Source organism: Taudactylus pleione, unplaced genomic scaffold, assembly GCF_031769625.1.
Source record: "Taudactylus pleione unplaced genomic scaffold, aTauple2 ptg000260l, whole genome shotgun sequence".
NCBI classification, from domain to species: Eukaryota; Metazoa; Chordata; class Amphibia; order Anura; family Myobatrachidae; genus Taudactylus; species Taudactylus pleione.
In genome coordinates, this window is record NW_028284662.1 from 127,866 (window position 1) to 146,728 (window position 18,863).

Sequence of the window (18,863 nt, forward strand, 5' to 3'; positions counted from 1 at the left end):
GCATTTAACCCCTGGGACGCCGCAGCGCTACCGCTCTGCTGCGGTCCGCTGTCCCAGGGGGTAGTGGAAGCGCAGGTTGGTCGCCTGGCTCCACGCTGCAGCCAGTCCCCAGGGAGCCCCCTGCCTGGGGACTTAAGACCATGTGATCAGCGGGGACCCACCGCGGGACCCCGCTGCTTACCTCTGTCCCCCTTGAATCCGGCCATGGTCCGGAGCATCTGGGGTCACCGCTAGCTGTGACCCCAGACGCCCACCAGCATCCCCGGATCAGTACCGGCGTTCTGGTACCGGCGGGGTGTAGGGAAGACAGCATGGACGTCAGGACTGACTGTCCATGCTGTTCATCCAGTTGTGCAGCCACAGCTGCATGAAGAATAAGCTTCAGGGGCTCTTTTAGCCCCCACTCCAACAGGTGCACCCGACTCCGGCCGGGCACCAAACTAAACTGAGGTGCCTTGGCCCGGGGGCGGGGTATAGGAGGGGGACCTAGTGCATCCTGGGAGGCTGAAAGCTTAACTCTTTGGTGCCCTGCGACTGACGTCACACCTATACCCCAAGGTATCCTGTGGATACACTATGGACCCTGAAGTAGAAATTAAGTGTTACTTGTTAAACAACTATCATTAATGGTTGTATTGTGGGTCTTATAATTACATTACAGTGACTCCTGTATTACAAAACACAAATCTAGGTGTATATTTTTGGGCTTTCCACTGTAAAATTAGTACTGTATATTTGTCATAATATCAACTAAAGGAGTATGCCAAGTGATTTATTCTATTCATGCCTAGTGATTTTTTTTTTTTTTTTTTTTTAACTCTTACATGTTACCTATGACGTTAATGGGGGTTTGAGTGAGTAAACAGAAGTGGGGTGTGCTATCGTGTCTGCCGTTTTCCATAGACGACCGAAACCAGCATCAAACACCCCAGCAAATGTGTTACCGGAGTAAACACAGGATTTTGCACATCTGTTCAAAGTGTCTTTGCGTTTAGGTCACTCTGGTAAGTATGGCTATATGCCTCCATCCCCAGTACAGGGCAGGGGTGGCTGGGCTCTAAGGAGGCAGCAGCAGACAAAATCATGCGTTTCCCTCAGGCTCGGCATATGGCAGTCATACATACTTTTCCTAAAAGCCAGGGGGGGCAGAGAGTCAGAGGAAAAAAGTACTGCCCTCCCTTGCATACCCCCTGTACCGCCATCACAGCACGGTCATCGGGACGCATCCAAATGCTGCCCACAAATCCCGCCGTCTCCGCCCCATCCCAGCAATGTCCCTGCTCGATAATACACCACCGAATACATGTACCTTCCTAGGCTCAGCACTGGCCGAGAGTCTGGATTGCAGCTTCTCCACAACTTCCACCACGGACTCCGCCATCTTTAGCACTGGCAGAAGAGGAACCGGAAGACCCATTACATTGGTTTTCGATTACTTGCTTCCATCATTGCTCCGGGCTAACGGAACCGGATGTTAGATCATGACGTGGACAACACTAAAACCTGATCCTCATAGGACGCGCTGCCATGTTTAGTACTGGCACACACCTGCTATCTGCTTATCATAGCAGCAGCTTTCAGAAACGTTAAAGCAAGATTAGTCCAGAAACTGAGCACCGGCAGCATGCTTAAGAAGCGATAAGGACAACACTAGTGCCGCTTCATGATCTCACTAGGCATCACGCTTAAGGATTCAAAGCCCCATGGGTACAGTAGTTACACTCCTGACAACCAAATCGCACGAAGCATTAATTTGAAGCCCCGCAATTACTAGCTCCCAAAGCCCCTACTGGGAAGGTGTTGCTATGGAATGAGCAACTTACAATTATGCTGCAGTCCCCAGGCATATCTAAGAAAAGCTCATTTGTTACTCGAACCTTGTTAATCATTGCCAACGTAAATACACTTATGAAAAGTGGTGCTATAAAAAAAAAAAAAAAAATAGATATGTTACAGCAACAAGATTGTTTTTGACAAGTGGTGTAAAGATTGGTAGTTTAAGTCCACTTTATGTGCATTACTTACACCAACCATATACTAAGAAGACTCAGACCAATTATCTGACATTGCCATACACTGTCAGATAACTGTTTTATGTCTTATGGTGACTATTCCCACTATCAGATCTGACCACCAAGTTTTGAATCTGTCAGGCAAGCAGAAATATTTCTCCACCCTACAATGGATAATTTGTTCTGTTGTGGTCATACACTGGAATTATCAGCTGATCAGATCAATTACTGGACGTGTAGGGCCACCTTTTGACTTTTCTGTGCACCAGTATTCCTACAGCAACCACATCTAGCATGTTAAAAAAAAAAGTAGCTAATACGTATGAACTGGACAGTGTGGTAAGTTTGGTTACTTTTAGATAGATGCTTGTTTATACTGTAGAGCAGGGGTGGGGAACCTTTTTCTGCCGAGGGCCATTTTGAGGGAGGTATGTATGCATGCACATTTGCGGCACGATGCGACATGGGGGTGTGGCCACAATTGTTAATGATCACACCAATGACCAGAGGATGCTCCAAGGGAGCTTAAGGGCAGCAGTGTGAGTCTGAAGCATCCCAAGGATGCTCCAGGTGGCACTGCTGCATAGATTCTGGCTGCAGGGTGCCATTCTAGGCATCCTACTAACCAGAGGAGGCTAACCGAAAAAAGCTCAGAGGGCCAGACCAAATGTTTCCACAAAACTTATACGGCCCTCGGGCCTGAGGTTCCCCATCCCTGCTCCAGAGTCATTCAACACACCAGTGACAATGCTGCTTTTTGAGCAAAGGTAGACATGAGCTGCCATGGAAACTCCAGTGTTAGCCATAGACAGTGTTGTGCTTATGTGAAATAAGATGATAAACAATGTAATTGTGAGAAGTTTTATTGGTTTATTTATAAATTGAAGCAGCTTATTTTCCAGGGAGTATGATGCCATCGTACTAGGAGAGAAAAAAAACACAAGAGAAAAAACTGTTCATAATGTCTGCTCCAAGAAACAAAAGCATTGTATAACAGGTCATTATATACAAAGTTATTCAAAATTAGACAATATGTAAGCCACTTTCAAGAATAATTTTTCTTGGATCCATTAGTACACATTAGCAGGAGACCAGGCTCAAGAATATTGCAGCCTTTATAAAGAACTGCTGTTAAGACATGTCTTTAATCTAGAAATTAATCGTATTAGACCAGTGTCACAACACGTGGTTTGTGCACCACAGAATGACTTGCAATCAGCACTCTGGATACAGAGTTCCAAGTGCCTTTCAGCACTGGATCGCTGATCACTGCAGGGCACACAGACTAGGTTGATGCATGTTCAGCTCCCAGAGTGGGCTGAGTAGCCCGTCACTCCCCCACTCTTTGTTCTGCTCTACAAGTGTGAGGGGGTTGGAAACAAGAATTCATAATCAATGGGAAAGGGGGGGCTCAAAGTCCGCATGATTAGGTCATAGGGGTGGAGTGGGTAATATATTAGAATGGTTCCTATAAAAACTAAAAAAGGATTGGTGTAGAATGCTAAAGGCTTCTAGACATCCACAGGGTAGCACAAAACACCAGTATGTATTTTGCAAAAGGGCAAATTGAAGCTTTTTTTGGGGCACTCTTAACTAGAAAATTATAGTAATGTGGGTATGAATAATTATAAAACTTAACTTTTAATATAAACACCTTAAAATAAAAACCACTGGGGGTAATGTTTGAACGTTAAATATGCTTTTAACTAGGCATTAATCCCAGAGGTTCCAAGAGACCTGAACTGTTGGGGCAGCCTTGAGGACTGCATATGGGAACCTTTGGGAGTTTTTTTTTTTTTTTTTTTTAAAGTTCTCGGTCCAAGACATGATCAGTGACAGATGGCTCAATGACTACTGCATCAGGCTATAATGTTCCATGGAAGATTATAAACTGTCAGATAAATGGGAGGAACCTAGACCTAGAAACTGGCATTAAATAGATAGGTGAACATACATATTCCTGCTTAAATTATATAGTATGTATATATACACTATTGAATCTAAGTGGGATGACCTAGATGACTTAAATATTTAACATTGGAACTTTACCTAGGATTAGTTTAATTAAACTACCCCATATGTGTACAATTCAGCATTTCAGGGGTCAAGCATTTGAAGAGGGAACAAATTAAATTTTCTTACACTTCAGCTGCTGCTACAATCTAGCTGTATACGCAGGTTTTATTTGAAACAGCAATAGCTCGTTCCCATGTTACTGACATTATGGATACCATTAAAATTAAAAAAAACATAGCAAATGAGCCATAGGCTAGATGTTCACTGTATTTACCACCTATGAATCCTTCATATGATCCAACCATAGCAGGGACAAACATTTATGGTTATTTGCTACCATTAAGGTTTAGTTTTGCTGACTAAATAGATCAGGGGTAGCCAACCTCAGTCCTCTATAGCTACCCAGCAGGTGCACAGGTGTTATTACTTAGACATTTGAAAAGACCTACAAGTGGAGCCAATTTCACTTGTGATTTTGTTAGGAGACCTGGAAAACATGCAGTTGGTAATTATTCCATAGGTAGCCAACCCTGGTCCTCGAGCTAACTAATCTCATGTAAAAGATGTTGGTGCTTGTATTAATAAAAAAATAAAATAAATAATGCCTGGCAATTCTCTAAAATGTATCAAGTCTGCATTTAAATTCTAGAACTTACATTAAGTGCCTTACCCACTTTTCCATGCCATCTTCTGCCATCAAGCCTCACCAGTCATTACATGGTAAGGATTTGCTCTACCATTAGATCAGCAGCACACATTGTAGGGAGGAGACTCCCTTGTTTTGTGTGCCTGCAGCTCCCATTTAAAGTGACAAAGATTGTTTGTGTAACCAGAGATGCAGCAGTCATGGCAGCCACATTCTTGTGCACAAAATGTACAGGATTAGCCACATAAAGTGACTTCTCCCATGCCAAGTGCTGGGCATGCTGCAGTTAAGGTGAACCTGGCACCCAGCTCCAAAGACCTACTTTAAGTGGATTTCACCTCAAGGGTAATGCTGGGTACACGGTGCGTTAGCCAGTGTGTACCAGCCATATGTCTGAACTACGTTGTTCAAACATCGCGTCAGCTGTGCAGCACAGCCGATGGCAGATATCTGCTCATCATGCTGTGTATGGGCGGTCATTCACTTGCTGAAGAGACCGCTAGGAGTGGGGCGCAACACTACCCCTGGCCAGCAGGACACAGCCAGATTGTTGTTCAGTATGTATGTACAATCATCGGCAGATCAGGCAATCCACAGATATATGTTAGATTTCTACTCTAAAGCTGGGTACAAACCTAAGTGCAGCCTCAGGCTGGGCACCCAAAACAACTGAATCTCCCCTAGGTATCAGATTATGGGCAGTAGAAGTCACATGACTACTGAGCAGTAAATCTGCAGGCTCTATTTGTTTTAAATACAACACAAGGTAAAAGTGTTGCTAAAAATAGCATATTTGGCTGATGAGGCCAACTAACCAGAGTGCAAGCTAAACTGCAGAAAAAGGTTTTCTTCAACGTTCATGGGACTCAAAGGAAAATGTGCCTTGTAAATGCCTGTTATTTTTACCTTCTGCTGGAACCAACGCATAGCCTCTTCTTTCCCAATTCGATGTTTTGCTCCAATGCTACCAGTCTTTCGCTTTTTGTCAGCAATGCAGAAGCCTGGGCGACCAAGAACCTGCAAGAATATTTACACGGTTCAAAGAAAAAACATAAGACTATAGTGGATCAGAAAAAAAAAAAAAAAAACAAACCTTACAAAAAACACTTGTTTTGTCAGTTGAACAGTGCATAACGTGTAGTTTACACATAGCCTTAGAGCAGCAGGTGCTCAGAGTGCAGAGTACCATAATGCAACATAGGATTCAATTTTGACTAGCCACTGCATAACAGGAGGAAAGTATTTATTACTCTTTCCATTACATCTTTGGAGTTTGGGCTTGAACCAAGTCATATTAGGAGGCAGGACAATGTATTTTTTGGAGTTTGTCATCTCAAATCTAGTTACGGCTTGCTATTCACCAAGAGGAACTGCAGCCAGGTCCCTATCCTGCACCCCACAAGGTCACCAAAGAGGCGCTCCAGAGCACAACTGGGGTTAAGCCTCTGTTGTAGTGACGAAAAAGTAAACATGCATTGGATATAAATGCAATTTATGTGCCAATGTATTGGACCAACTGGAGACTACAGTGGATAAGTTCCAGCACTCATGTAGTTTGAAATGTTTGAAGTGGTCACTGCAACACCAGGCAAGTGAAGGCACTGGGCTGCAGCTCTGTATAGAGGAAATAAAGCTAAGCCACTGGGCTGCAGCTCTGTATAGAAGAAATAAAGCTAAGCCACTTGGGCTGCAGCTCTATATAGAAGAAATAAAGCTAAGCCACTGGGCTGCAGCTCTGTATAGAAGAAATAAAGCTAAGCCACTTGGGCTGCAGCTCTGTATAGAGGAAATAAAGCTAAGCCACTGGGCTGCAGCTCTATATAGAAGAAATAAAGCTAAGCCACTTGGGCTGCAGCTCTGTATAGAGGAAATAAAGCTAAGCCACTTGGGCTGCAGCTCTGTATAGAGGAAATAAAGCTAAGCCACTTGGGCTGCAGCTCTGTATAGAGGAAATAAAGCTATGCCACTGGGCTGCAGCTCTATATAGAAGAAATAAAGCTAAGCCACTTGGGCTGCAGCTCTGTATAGAGGAAATAAAGCTAAGCCACTTGGGCTGCAGCTCTGTATAGAGGAAATAAAGCTATGCCACTTGGGCTGCAGCTCTATATAGAAGAAATAAAGCTAAGCCACTGGGCTGCAGCTCTGTATAGAGGAAATAAAGCTAAGCCACTGGGCTGCAGCTCTATATAGAAGAAATAAAGCTAAGCCACTTGGGCTGCAGCTCTATATAGAAGAAATAAAGCTAAGCCACTTGGGCTGCAGCTCTGTATAGAGGAAATAAAGCTAAGCCACTGGGCTGCAGCTCTGTATAGAGGAAATAAAGCTAAGCCACTTGGGCTGCAGCTCTGTATAGAGGAAATAAAGCTAAGCCACTTGGGCTGCAGCTCTGTATAGAGGAAATAAAGCTAAGCCACTTGGGCTGCAGCTCTGTATAGAGGAAATAAAGCTAAGCCACTTGGGCTGCAGCTCTGTATAGAGGAAATAAAGCTAAGCCACTTGGGCTGCAGCTCTGTATAGAGGAAATAAAGCTAAGCCACTTGGGCTGCAGCTCTGTATAGAGGAAATAAAGCTAAGCCACTTGGGCTGCAGCTCTGTATAGAGGAAATAAAGCTAAGCCACTTGGGCTGCAGCTCTGTATAGAGGAAATAAAGCTAAGCCACTTGGGCTGCAGCTCTGTATAGAGGAAATAAAGCTAAGCCACTTGGGCTGCAGCTCTGTATAGAGGAAATAAAGCTAAGCCACTTGGGCTGCAGCTCTATATAGAAGAAATAAAGCTAAGCCACTTGGGCTGCAGCTCTGTATAGAGGAAATAAAGCTATGCCACTGGGCTGCAGCTCTGTATAGAGGAAATAAAGCTAAGCCACTTGGGCTGCAGCTCTATATAGAAGAAATAAAGCTAAGCCACTGGGCTGCAGCTCTGTATAGAGGAAATAAAGCTAAGCCACTGGGCTGCAGCTCTGTATAGAGGAAATAAAGCTAAGCCACTTGGGCTGCAGCTCTGTATAGAGGAAATAAAGCTAAGCCACTTGGGCTGCAGCTCTGTATAGAGGAAATAAAGCTAAGCCACTTGGGCTGCAGCTCTGTATAGAGGAAATAAAGCTAAGCCACTTGGGCTGCAGCTCTGTATAGAGGAAATAAAGCTAAGCCACTTGGGCTGCAGCTCTGTATAGAAGAAATAAAGCTAAGCCACTTGGGCTGCAGCTCTGTATAGAGGAAATAAAGCTAAGCCACTTGGGCTGCAGCTCTGTATAGAAGAAATAAAGCTAAGCCACTTGGGCTGCAGCTCTATATAGAAGAAATAAAGCTAAGCCACTTGGGCTGCAGCTCTGTATAGAGGAAATAAAGCTATGCCACTGGGCTGCAGCTCTGTATAGAGGAAATAAAGCTAAGCCACTTGGGCTGCAGCTCTATATAGAAGAAATAAAGCTAAGCCACTGGGCTGCAGCTCTGTATAGAGGAAATAAAGCTAAGCCACTGGGCTGCAGCTCTATATAGAAGAAATAAAGCTAAGCCACTTGGGCTGCAGCTCTATATAGAAGAAATAAAGCTAAGCCACTTGGGCTGCAGCTCTGTATAGAGGAAATAAAGCTAAGCCACTGGGCTGCAGCTCTGTATAGAGGAAATAAAGCTAAGCCACTGGGCTGCAGCTCTGTATAGAGGAAATAAAGCTAAGCCACTTGGGCTGCAGCTCTGTATAGAGGAAATAAAGCTAAGCCACTTGGGCTGCAGCTCTGTATAGAGGAAATAAAGCTAAGCCACTTGGGCTGCAGCTCTGTATAGAGGAAATAAAGCTAAGCCACTTGGGCTGCAGCTCTGTATAGAGGAAATAAAGCTAAGCCACTTGGGCTGCAGCTCTGTATAGAGGAAATAAAGCTAAGCCACTTGGGCTGCAGCTCTGTATAGAGGAAATAAAGCTAAGCCACTTGGGCTGCAGCTCTGTATAGAGGAAATAAAGCTAAGCCACTTGGGCTGCAGCTCTGTATAGAAGAAATAAAGCTAAGCCACTTGGGCTGCAGCTCTGTATAGAGGAAATAAAGCTAAGCCACTTGGGCTGCAGCTCTGTATAGAGGAAATAAAGCTAAGCCACTTGGGCTGCAGCTCTGTATAGAGGAAATAAAGCTAAGCCACTTGGGCTGCAGCTCTGTATAGAGGAAATAAAGCTAAGCCACTTGGGCTGCAGCTCTGTATAGAGGAAATAAAGCTAAGCCACTTGGGCTGCAGCTCTGTATAGAAGAAATAAAGCTAAGCCACTTGGGCTGCAGCTCTATATAGAAGAAATAAAGCTATGCCACTGGGCTGCAGCTCTGTATAGAGGAAATAAAGCTAAGCCACTTGGGCTGCAGCTCTGTATAGAGGAAATAAAGCTAAGCCACTTGGGCTGCAGCTCTGTATAGAGGAAATAAAGCTAAGCCACTTGGGCTGCAGCTCTGTATAGAGGAAATAAAGCTATGCCACTGGGCTGCAGCTCTGTATAGAGGAAATAAAGCTAAGCCACTTGGGCTGCAGCTCTGTATAGAAGAAATAAAGCTAAGCCACTTGGGCTGCAGCTCTATATAGAAGAAATAAAGCTAAGCCACTTGGGCTGCAGCTCTGTATAGAGGAAATAAAGCTAAGCCACTTGGGCTGCAGCTCTGTATAGAAGAAATAAAGCTAAGCCACTTGGGCTGCAGCTCTATATAGAAGAAATAAAGCTAAGCCACTTGGGCTGCAGCTCTGTATAGAGGAAATAAAGCTATGCCACTGGGCTGCAGCTCTGTATAGAGGAAATAAAGCTAAGCCACTTGGGCTGCAGCTCTGTATAGAGGAAATAAAGCTAAGCCACTTGGGCTGCAGCTCTGTATAGAGGAAATAAAGCTAAGCCACTTGGGCTGCAGCTCTGTATAGAGGAAATAAAGCTATGCCACTGGGCTGCAGCTCTGTATAGAGGAAATAAAGCTAAGCCACTGGGCTGCAGCTCTGTATAAAGGAAATAAAGCTAAGCCACTGGGCTGCAGAACAGTATAGAATAAAGCAACATTCAATTACAGCACTGAAGCAGTTGAGTCCCATACATTTTATTATTAAAGTATGCACTCTGGTGGCTTAGCAGGACCTAGGACCCCCAGGGAGAAGTCAAACCTCAGAAGTGACCCCAGCTTGCAAAAGCAGCTGCCAGAGGGTCTTTTAGCACCTACTGAACTAGGAGCCTCAGTCATCTAGTTGCCACATTGGAGCACAGTGCAGGCAACCACATTGATTTTTTTTTTTTTTTTTTAAAACAGGAATTGGATTACCCCCACCAATATAGTGTTTGTATCGAATAAAAAGGAGGCTCTGAGCCCAGAGATTGTATCAACTTCTATATGCTGAGAGATTCCTGGTACCTACAACTGGGAATTTTGTGTCAACATCCCTTTGAATTTTAACACCTCCATCTGTATCCTGTATCTACCAAATAACCACCAAACCCTTATCTGCACTCTAGCTGGGCTGAGTTTAAGCCCAGTGTCTCTGAACTTGCAGTTTGCTACTAAACAGAAGTGGTCCACAGTAATCAGCCATCACCATCCAGTTGGTGTTGCAGCAGAATGACAATACATATACAGAAGTGAGCACTTCAAGTGCAGGAGTCTGGTGGATGCATACTACACTGTAATGGTGCATACACGGTCAGATTGTTTCAGATCTGAATGATAAGTATATTTTAAAAATCATTCACATCTGGAAGAAAATCTGACAAGTGAGCCTGCAACGATGAACAACTCGTGTTCCCGCATGTCAGATAACAATATCGGAAATCTGATGTGTTTGCAGTCAGTTTTGGACTAATTCATTTATTTTAATACTGTCAGAAATAGTTCGTGAAATAGTTGGTCAAATTGTTCGTTGATCTAGCAAGTCTGACAGTGTGTATGCACCATAAGAGATTTAGTTGCTGAAAAGTCAGTGACCATCACTGACCATTCCTGGGATGTAAGGATTCCCTTTTGGTGAAGAGCTTACTCAGGAAGTGTGACATTACCTCTACCCCTGAATACCCCACCCATCTATACTGGTTTGCAGAGCAAGCTCATCTTGTCACCAGAACTATTGAGTCTATGAAGGTATTTTAGTTTTTGCTAACAATGCTTGATGTCAGAGTCCATGATTGCAACAAATGCAGTTTATTTGGATTGTAGTTCACTTGTATTATAAAGCAGTATTTCAACATAGGACTTGAATTGGTGGACCCATAGCATCCAGTTTTGAAACAAACATTTTAGCCAGGGATCCCCACTTATCTTAATTCTAGTAGCCAACTTAAAAGTTTAGGAGCCAACAATATCTACCAGAATATGAAATCTTGTACAAACCACACCACAAGCCTTAATGCCCCCCCCCCCTCAGACTTCCCAACAGGCCTTCAAACCACTACACACTCCTTCAATGCTCTTTAGACAGGCACATGCCCAACTCTAGCATCCAATTCAAATGATCACATGCAGCAGGTCCCCAGTTAAGTTTGATAGTGTAGCTTCTGAATCATAGTATACAATGCCATGGTGCCCTCAATTCATAGATGTTCACACAACAGGACAGCTATTTTGAAATTGGCAAAGATTCACTGGTGAAGAGCAAGCAAACATCTTCCATTTTTATCTCCCCACTGATCTAGAAAGTGGTCTAAAGCAGTCAGGCTAATGTCAGCTGCATTTCTGACATTGGCCAGTGTGCAGAAAGCAGTAGAATTTACTTACTGCAAATAAAAATTTGAGCATAGATATTGTGAAAATAATAATAAAAAAAAAAATTCCTCACATTGATCAAAACCTTGTTGCCCAGTGGTGGTCAGTTCAATATTGCATGGGGGTGTTGGACCAGAAACCAAATACTGTACAGCAGGAGGTTTTTGTAGGATGCGGTACAATTTAAATGCAGCTAGGGGCAGCATGTACCACAGTGCACTGGCACACCCACAATTCCCTGCTGGGAACAAGTCTGCAGAACTATGGGCACTCACAGCTGTCAGTTTTAAAGCCAAAGAGGAATGGTGGCAAGTGACAAGGCCAAATATCACCAGGTAGGTTCTTCTATGCCCCACTACAGTACTGACTTAATGTAAAGTACAAATATCCCCAGTTCTTTTAATAAAGTACAGACTATATCTTGTAGATTCATCAGAAAAAAGGTTCTCACTTATAGTTTTTATATCCCCATTATGTCTTTGGAAGTTGCGACACATGAAGGCATAATGTTCTCTAGCTCCGGCGGCAGGCAGTGCACCGTAGCTAGAGAAGGCACTTCTGCACACCCGAAAAGGGTGCGTGGCCATTGAAAAGGGGGCGTCTATAAGACGCATCACCTTTTGGTCAATCTTGGGGGCGTGCCTGGCACTTACGGACACGCCAGGTAGCACCCAAGCGCTGCTGACAGGGAGAATAGATGACTGGCACATGCGCCCAGCGTCCGGTCACCGCCGGTGAATAGGTTACCACACATTTCCCCACCTGAGGGACATTGCGACCTGCGGGTGAAGACTGCACCCGCAGGCTGTGAGGGCAGGGCGCTTTTTGCCCTCCAGAAGGAGGGAAGGGCGCAGTGCCTGGCTAGAATAGCCTAGCAAGAATGCTATGAAGGCATACTACTGGTGACTTGTCCCTTTTAAAGAGCTGACAGTATGGAGCCCTTTTCTGGAAACATCCCCGTTCCACCCAAACAAAAACCTTAATCTGTTTGCTCAATACAGAGATTTCCCAAAATACAGAGATTATTTTTATACTGAGCATTGTGCACATTACAAATTGAGAACTGATCTATCAAGTTGATTAAATGGATTTGGAACTCAGATCTGCCAAGTAGTCTTGCCACATTCTCATTTTGGATACTGCCAACCTCCCATATGCAGTGGCAAATGCAGGATTTCTAGAGGGGGGTTTCCAAATGCTTGATTTTAGAGCGAGTGTGGCCAGTCCATGAAGAGGGCATAATTAGTACTTAAACAGCTTTAATATGCATCATACATAGTGTATTGTGTGTGATAATTCCAGCATATAAAGGACCAGCGATCACAGTAACCCATTATATGCAGCAGTAGGGCCATCCTGCCTGAGCTGAATGTATTTATTTTAGATGTGTGCACCATTCCAGAGCATTGGAGCAAATTCAGGAGCCTGGAGGAGCAGCAGCAGAAGGACCTAGCACTGCCCTGGACATATATGTACATATTGAGCTCTGTAGCAGTGCATCCCTAACAGTACATGTTTTCCAGATCTCCTAGTTGGTGCACAGGTTATTTATCACTGGCTTATAAATGTTAAAAATAAAGATCCACAGGTGGTGCTAATTATTTCATTTGTGATACTAAGAATAAAATGCAGCACTAGTAAAATTCTATTACTATTTCTATTGTGGTCATGGTGTGGGCTGGGGAGTGGGGTTTCCAGGCAGACGGAAACCCCCCCCTTACGTTTGCCTATGATACGAGGTCATCCACCAGCAGACTTGCCAATCAAGAACTCCAAGGTGTCTTAAGCTGGGTACACTGTGTACCCTGCTGATGTAGGATGGCCATATCGTGTGGTCATTTGACACAGCATGATCTGGTTAATGACCCCAGGTTATGTCGTTCATCAAATTGACAGATTGAGCAGCATGTAGGCTTGATCTGTCGATGCAATGAAGCACCCCATGGGAGCGCAGATGGTCGCTCATAGTGGGCACACACTTGCTGATGTGAACGATGTCAGCCGGTTCCGCCAACATATTGTCTAATGCATGCCCAGATTAACTGATAGTTATTACCTATTTAACTGCTCACACTGAAATATGGAACATCACAGGCCTGAACTATCTGAGTCAAAGACCAGACTGGGAGTATAAGGATTGATGCAGATTGGGTACAGGACATTCTCATACCCTGCAATAATTGAAAACTGGCAGAAAAGGTCATGCAAGACAGGGTTATCCCAAACTCCAAATTTCAGGTACCTCGAACAGTGCATGTTTACAGATCTTTGGCATAACATGAAATGAAAACCACTTGTGGAACTTTTAACAAGTCAGCCAGTAATGACTACACATGGGTACCCAACTAGTTCTGAAAAACATGCAGAGTTAGAGGTCTGAAAAAAGCAGTTAGGAAACAGAAGTAAGAGACCATGTCCAAACACCTCCCAAGGGAAGTTCTCCATAAATGGCATCCAGTACTGCAGGCAGCATACAAGGGAAGTGATGGCCTGGCTGAACTACAGTATTTGGCACATGCAGAGTCAAGTTGGGCGTTTATTTTTAAGTCAGGCACATCAGTACTAGTAATGGTACAAAACCGCAAACCAACCTTGCAGCACTTTGAAACATGACACTGCACCCTAAGCCCCTCCCTGTTTGTCAGCCACTAAGAATGTCCTTGAGACACTCCATAGGTGCACTGTGAAAGGATTCCTGCTCTTTGAAGAGCTGGACTGCAGGAGAAGACAGGATTGTTTATATCTGTCATTCACCATCATCAAGCTGGCATTTGTGACAAGAAACTAGTTTGATTTAGGAAAACGCATGAGGAAAGCAAGATAGATTAGTGTATTCCCTACCATGAATTAACATTTTACATAGCCACAAAACCTACACAAATACTCGATTCATGCTCTAAAAATGACTACGATTAGATGACATTTGTTATTGTTAAACTAAAGATTCTTTAATAAAAAGCAAATTTACAGAGCATCTTAAAACTAAACCAGCCCTCATTTCTAGTTTTAAGGTTTAGCTGTATGCAAGAGCACTCCCCTCCATATACAGCTTCTGGTCAAGCTACACGTACCACATAGAAATCCAGCCCATAAATTCCAATACTTGGGTCATATTTAATGCCCAGATCAATGTGCTCCTGGATGCCAAAGCCAAAGTTTCCAGTGTCTGAGAAGTTGTTCTTCCTCAGCTCATATTCTCTGACCTTTTGAAGAAAAAAAGCAAATTATTCACACTAAAAAACAAATCACAATAGCAGTTATACAGACAGGCACTCTAATGCTTGCCATACACTAGTACAACCAGCATAAGTTGCGATTCATCATAAGTTTTCCCTTGAACTCCTCAGCAGCTCCCTGGCGGTCCCTGCCGCATGATTTGGTGTTTTTTCCCCACACACAATGAACATACGATCTGACATGATCACTCACCCCTCTATACGACTGGCCGTGATACGATCGATCGTGTGAGTCAACATGTGATCAGAGATTTAAATGACGCCGGTCGGACGCACAATGCATCTTATGCGACAAAAACACGGCATGATCTGCATACGATCATGACTGATAATATGGGCTGCTTGTCTGATAAGATATGATAGAACAGCGACAAATAGGTCAGTGTTGGCCACCCCAGTGTGTACCCATCTTAAGGGAATCTAACAGACATGCATAAAACATCAAATATCTGCAAGATTACTGAATGAAGCTGCCTGCTGAGTGTGAAACAAGGCTGCTCAACCATTAAACTCCAGATCGATACAAATCTTGGTGTATTTATGTAGCACCAGTATATTACAATGCTGTACAGAACATTTACAGCAGACCCTGCCCCATTAAACCTACAGTCCATCTCCTACCAAACACTAGAGTATTTGTCATAAACCAGTTAACCTAGCAGCGTGTTTTCAGGCTGTAGGAAGCAGCAGTGCTGTAGATGCAGTGCTATCAAACCTACGGCCCCAGTGCGGAGAAAGCAATGCCAGCCAACAAAGTGCACATATACTACCCAACTATGGAAAGACATTATGATTACCACATTGTAATCGTACAGTCATTCCTGATCCCCTGTAGTGCCTACACTGAACGATATGTCATTCAGTGCAGGTACCCTCCCTCATTCCTGAACAGTCAATCTGTCATTAAAGGCATTGACCGGCATGTTCAGGTGATTGATGTTGGAAACGACCAGTGGGAGCGCGCATTGCTGGTAGTATCCAATATAGTGCACGAATAATGAGTGAACGAGTACGATGTTTTAATCGTTCAATCGCTCGTTAAAAATCACCTAATGGATACACAGCTTTACAGAGGTGCAGTCAACATTGTCTACTTGGCATAATACATTGGGCAGGAGATATGAAAGCAAGTAGTGTTTAATACAGATAACTGAACAAGATGCCAACAAGTGTTAGGTGTAAAGCATACTAAAGTAATTTACTAAGCTTTCACCAAGTTAATCATTTTAATACACTGGAAAATTAACCTCAATCTTAAGAGCATAAGTCATACAATAGTTGACAAATGATGCCAAAGGACACCAACTACAACCGTATACTAATCTACCTTAAGGCCTTTCTCTAGGATCTCCTCTGCTTTGGCACCCCGAACTGTACAGTGAACAGCAATCTTCTCATTTCTTCTGATTCCAAAAGATCTCACTGTGTAACGAGCTGCAAAGAAGGTAAAATCCAAATTACATACTGGGTTCATGACTAGCACAGCAAGTAAAGGTGTAAACAGGTTCAGCTATATGCAGCCAAATTCAAAAAAACACAAAGCAGTGGTCACACTTATTTGAATGTAAGGTGTCTACACACTGACACAATGTCGGATTGTGAGCACATCGCAGATTTCCCCTTGAACTCTCCCCAGCAGTCGTGGGCATGATTTGGTGTTATAAATTGTCCAATGTGACAAACGATCTATCGTGCCTCCTAACTATTCCAGTGCATTGTAACTGAGATTGTCAGTTCTGCCCTACAGCACAACAGTTCTGAAGAAGCGATGTACAACCTGCAGGGATGTGCATCGGCATCATGAACGTGAGTGGAGACTCACGATTTGGGCATTTTTTACATGATTTGTCGTCACGATGCGTTGGAATCGGGCAAATCGTGTAAAATATCGCTAAGTGTGTAGGCACCTTTAGTAACTTAGTTGCGTTATTGGCATCCAATGATAAAACCAACTGACCTTTAGAAAAGACCGGTGTCTGCCCAGTGAGCTGCTCCAGCACTTTGGCTGCCCTGGTCAGTCTGTCACCGCTCTCACCAACGCAGATATTGAGGCATAGTTTGCGGATGCGCAGCTCACGCATTGGATTCTCCTTCTCTGATTTTTCCTGGAGAACAATGAATAAGGGTCTTACAGCAGCCATAGTTACATAACATACAGGAGCAGTATGAAAACACTAATGGCAGGTACACACTAAACGACTTGCAAAAGATCCAATGTCAACGTTTCCCTTGAACTACCGTAAAAAAAATAAAAAAATTAGTGCATACACTGTGCAATCTAACCAACAATATATCTTGCATCATTTGGTGGTTAGATCGTTAACTATATAATGCTGCCCATCCATTTAACGATGCGGGGGGACAACGGCACGATTACGACGCAGTAGTCTCCCATGGGGTGAACTGCATACACTGAACGTTCAGATGTTCAGTGTATGTAGAACAATCATCCCAGATCATGGCAACCTGACGGCGGTCAGGTTGATAGTCATGTTCGGGCAATGATTGACATTAAAAAACGACCAGCGGGCACGCGCATCACTGGTCGTTTTTAAACTTTTACTGCCCAATTTGCGGGCGATTACCAAGCGATAACAACCGTCGTTATCGTTCAATCGCTAGGAATAATTGCCTAGTGGATGGGCAGCATGAAGTAACCATATCGCCTGGTCGTTTGGCAGTGCGTACCCTGCACGATCTGCGGGGAAGAGTCAAGAGTGACAGATCTTCCAGCATGTACAAAAGACCTGAAGATACAATGAACTCCACTGCGGGAGCATGCACAGTGCGTACACACTTCACGATTAGTCGTTTCAATGACTCAAATGGCCAAATCATTCAAAATATCCACTAGCGTGTAGGGGCCTTTAGTTTACAGTTCTAACATTGTATGTCACAGTAAGACAGGCCGGTATAGAGAATGGTAAAGGCAGGAGACCAAGAAACCACTCAAGTCACCAAGTACAGAGACCAGTGAGCCACTAACATAACAGGAAGGGGAGGCAGGCAGGTCCGGTCATGTCCCTATCACAGTATCACCACTAGACTGGAGCTGCTCCCTCCTTCTCCCAGTACACATAAGGCACTGGGGGTAGACAGGTCAGGCAGGGAACATTCACCCAGTCACCATTACTACCATGCCCACCGCACACATGTGTAACATCCACACGGAGATCATCCAGCTGTAGCCGCCAGCCCGGCGCCAGCACACAGCCCCATGCCTGGCTCCACAGCTATGGGAGTATGACCCGCACACAGAGGCGGAATCCCCGGCTCCAGCCTAGCGGGTTATAGTTGTATAAGCCGCACACAGCGGTTCCAGTCCAGGAACAGTACACACCGCCCCGGAGCGCAGGTATCGGCCCAGCCAGTGTCTCTATGCTCCACATCTACGCCATACATAGAAAGCCGGAGCCGGGAGACAGACCGGCGGCGGACGCCAGGCTCTGGAGCAGCAGGAACTAGGGCCAGCACAGGATGGCGGCGGATTGTACGCCCGGTAACTTTCTTGCCGTTCCCACTCACCGCCATGTTGGGAGATGTGAAGAGATCGCGAGATTTCCGCTTCTGCCTTTTATAGTGGGAGGGAGGGGGAGTGATGGGCAGTGACTGCCGCGGCAGCGGGTGTCCCCCGGGAACTACAGCCCTATCTCTTCCGTTCCGCTATATACTGTATATAGCACTGGGCACGGCTACATACTGCTGGCGTACCTTCTGATGGTCACTAATCAGCGATGCTGTAACCCTACATGGGAGCACCAGTCACACGCGTCCGGCTGCTGATCGATGATCGGGCGGCTGGTGGATGCAGTCGGGCGATGCCAGGTCGTGCAGATGCACACGATGGGGAGCGACCACACGATAAACATGTTACATATAGCCGGTAGTCCATCTGCGACTGTCACACAAAGTACAGGCTAGCGGCATGTTCCACAGGTAATGATCAGGGCCGTAACTAGGGTAGTGCGACCTGCGCTGTGCCATGGCACAGGGAGGGCACAGAGGGCAGGGGGCGCTGTTTGGGCCTGTAAATTTTCCTGTTTATTATCATTCTCACTTGTAGCTTCCTCTTTTATCCCCAGCATCTCCTGGCCTCCCATCTCTTCCCTGACCCCATGAGGCCATGGCCCTTTTTTAGGTGCACAATCTTATGTCTCTATTTAAAAAATAGGGGGGTGGGGGTGGGGGGGGGCACAAAATGCTCTCTTTGGCACAGGGCACCAAAAAGTCTAGTTACGGCTCTGGTCAG

The 18,863-nt window shown here is 44.7% G+C and overlaps 2 protein-coding genes across 3 annotated transcripts in view; both read right to left on the bottom strand.

The window, feature by feature from the left end:
• ELOA (elongin A) overlaps positions 1 to 1,390 on the bottom strand; it is a 44,732-nt gene extending 43,342 nt beyond the window's left edge. The window contains exon 1 of one of the 2 annotated variants that reach the window (XM_088481012.1): positions 1,310 to 1,390. In XM_088481012.1, coding sequence (XP_088337138.1) covers positions 1,310 to 1,381 — 72 coding nt within the window. In that variant the 5' untranslated portion in view covers positions 1,382 to 1,390. Of the gene's footprint in view, positions 1 to 1,124; positions 1,229 to 1,309 lie in introns of those variants that run through there. The other variant, XM_088481011.1, reaches the window with a different exon arrangement.
• A 1,469-nt stretch (positions 1,391 to 2,859) lies between these two features.
• On the bottom strand, positions 2,860 to 18,236 carry RPL11 (ribosomal protein L11). Its single transcript, XM_088481013.1, has 6 exons — positions 18,140 to 18,236; positions 16,572 to 16,719; positions 15,942 to 16,048; positions 14,450 to 14,581; positions 5,581 to 5,691; positions 2,860 to 2,933 (listed from the first exon to the last, which is right to left on the bottom strand). Exons 1-6 carry the CDS (start codon positions 18,143 to 18,145, stop codon positions 2,904 to 2,906), a joined length of 534 nt encoding a protein of 177 aa, XP_088337139.1. The 5' UTR covers positions 18,146 to 18,236; the 3' UTR covers positions 2,860 to 2,903.
• Between the last annotated feature and the right edge of the window lie 627 nt (positions 18,237 to 18,863).

What these genes read in the sequence shown, in the direction of transcription:
- RPL11 (XM_088481013.1), bottom strand. An exon ending in GACACCGGTCTTTTCTAAAG is followed by an intron (nt 16,049 to 16,571) that starts GTCAGTTGGTTT and finishes CCTTCTTTGCAG; the next exon opens with CTCGTTACACAGTGAGATCT. An exon ending in ATGGGCTGGATTTCTATGTG is followed by an intron (nt 5,692 to 14,449) that starts GTACGTGTAGCT and finishes ATATTCTTGCAG; the next exon opens with GTTCTTGGTCGCCCAGGCTT.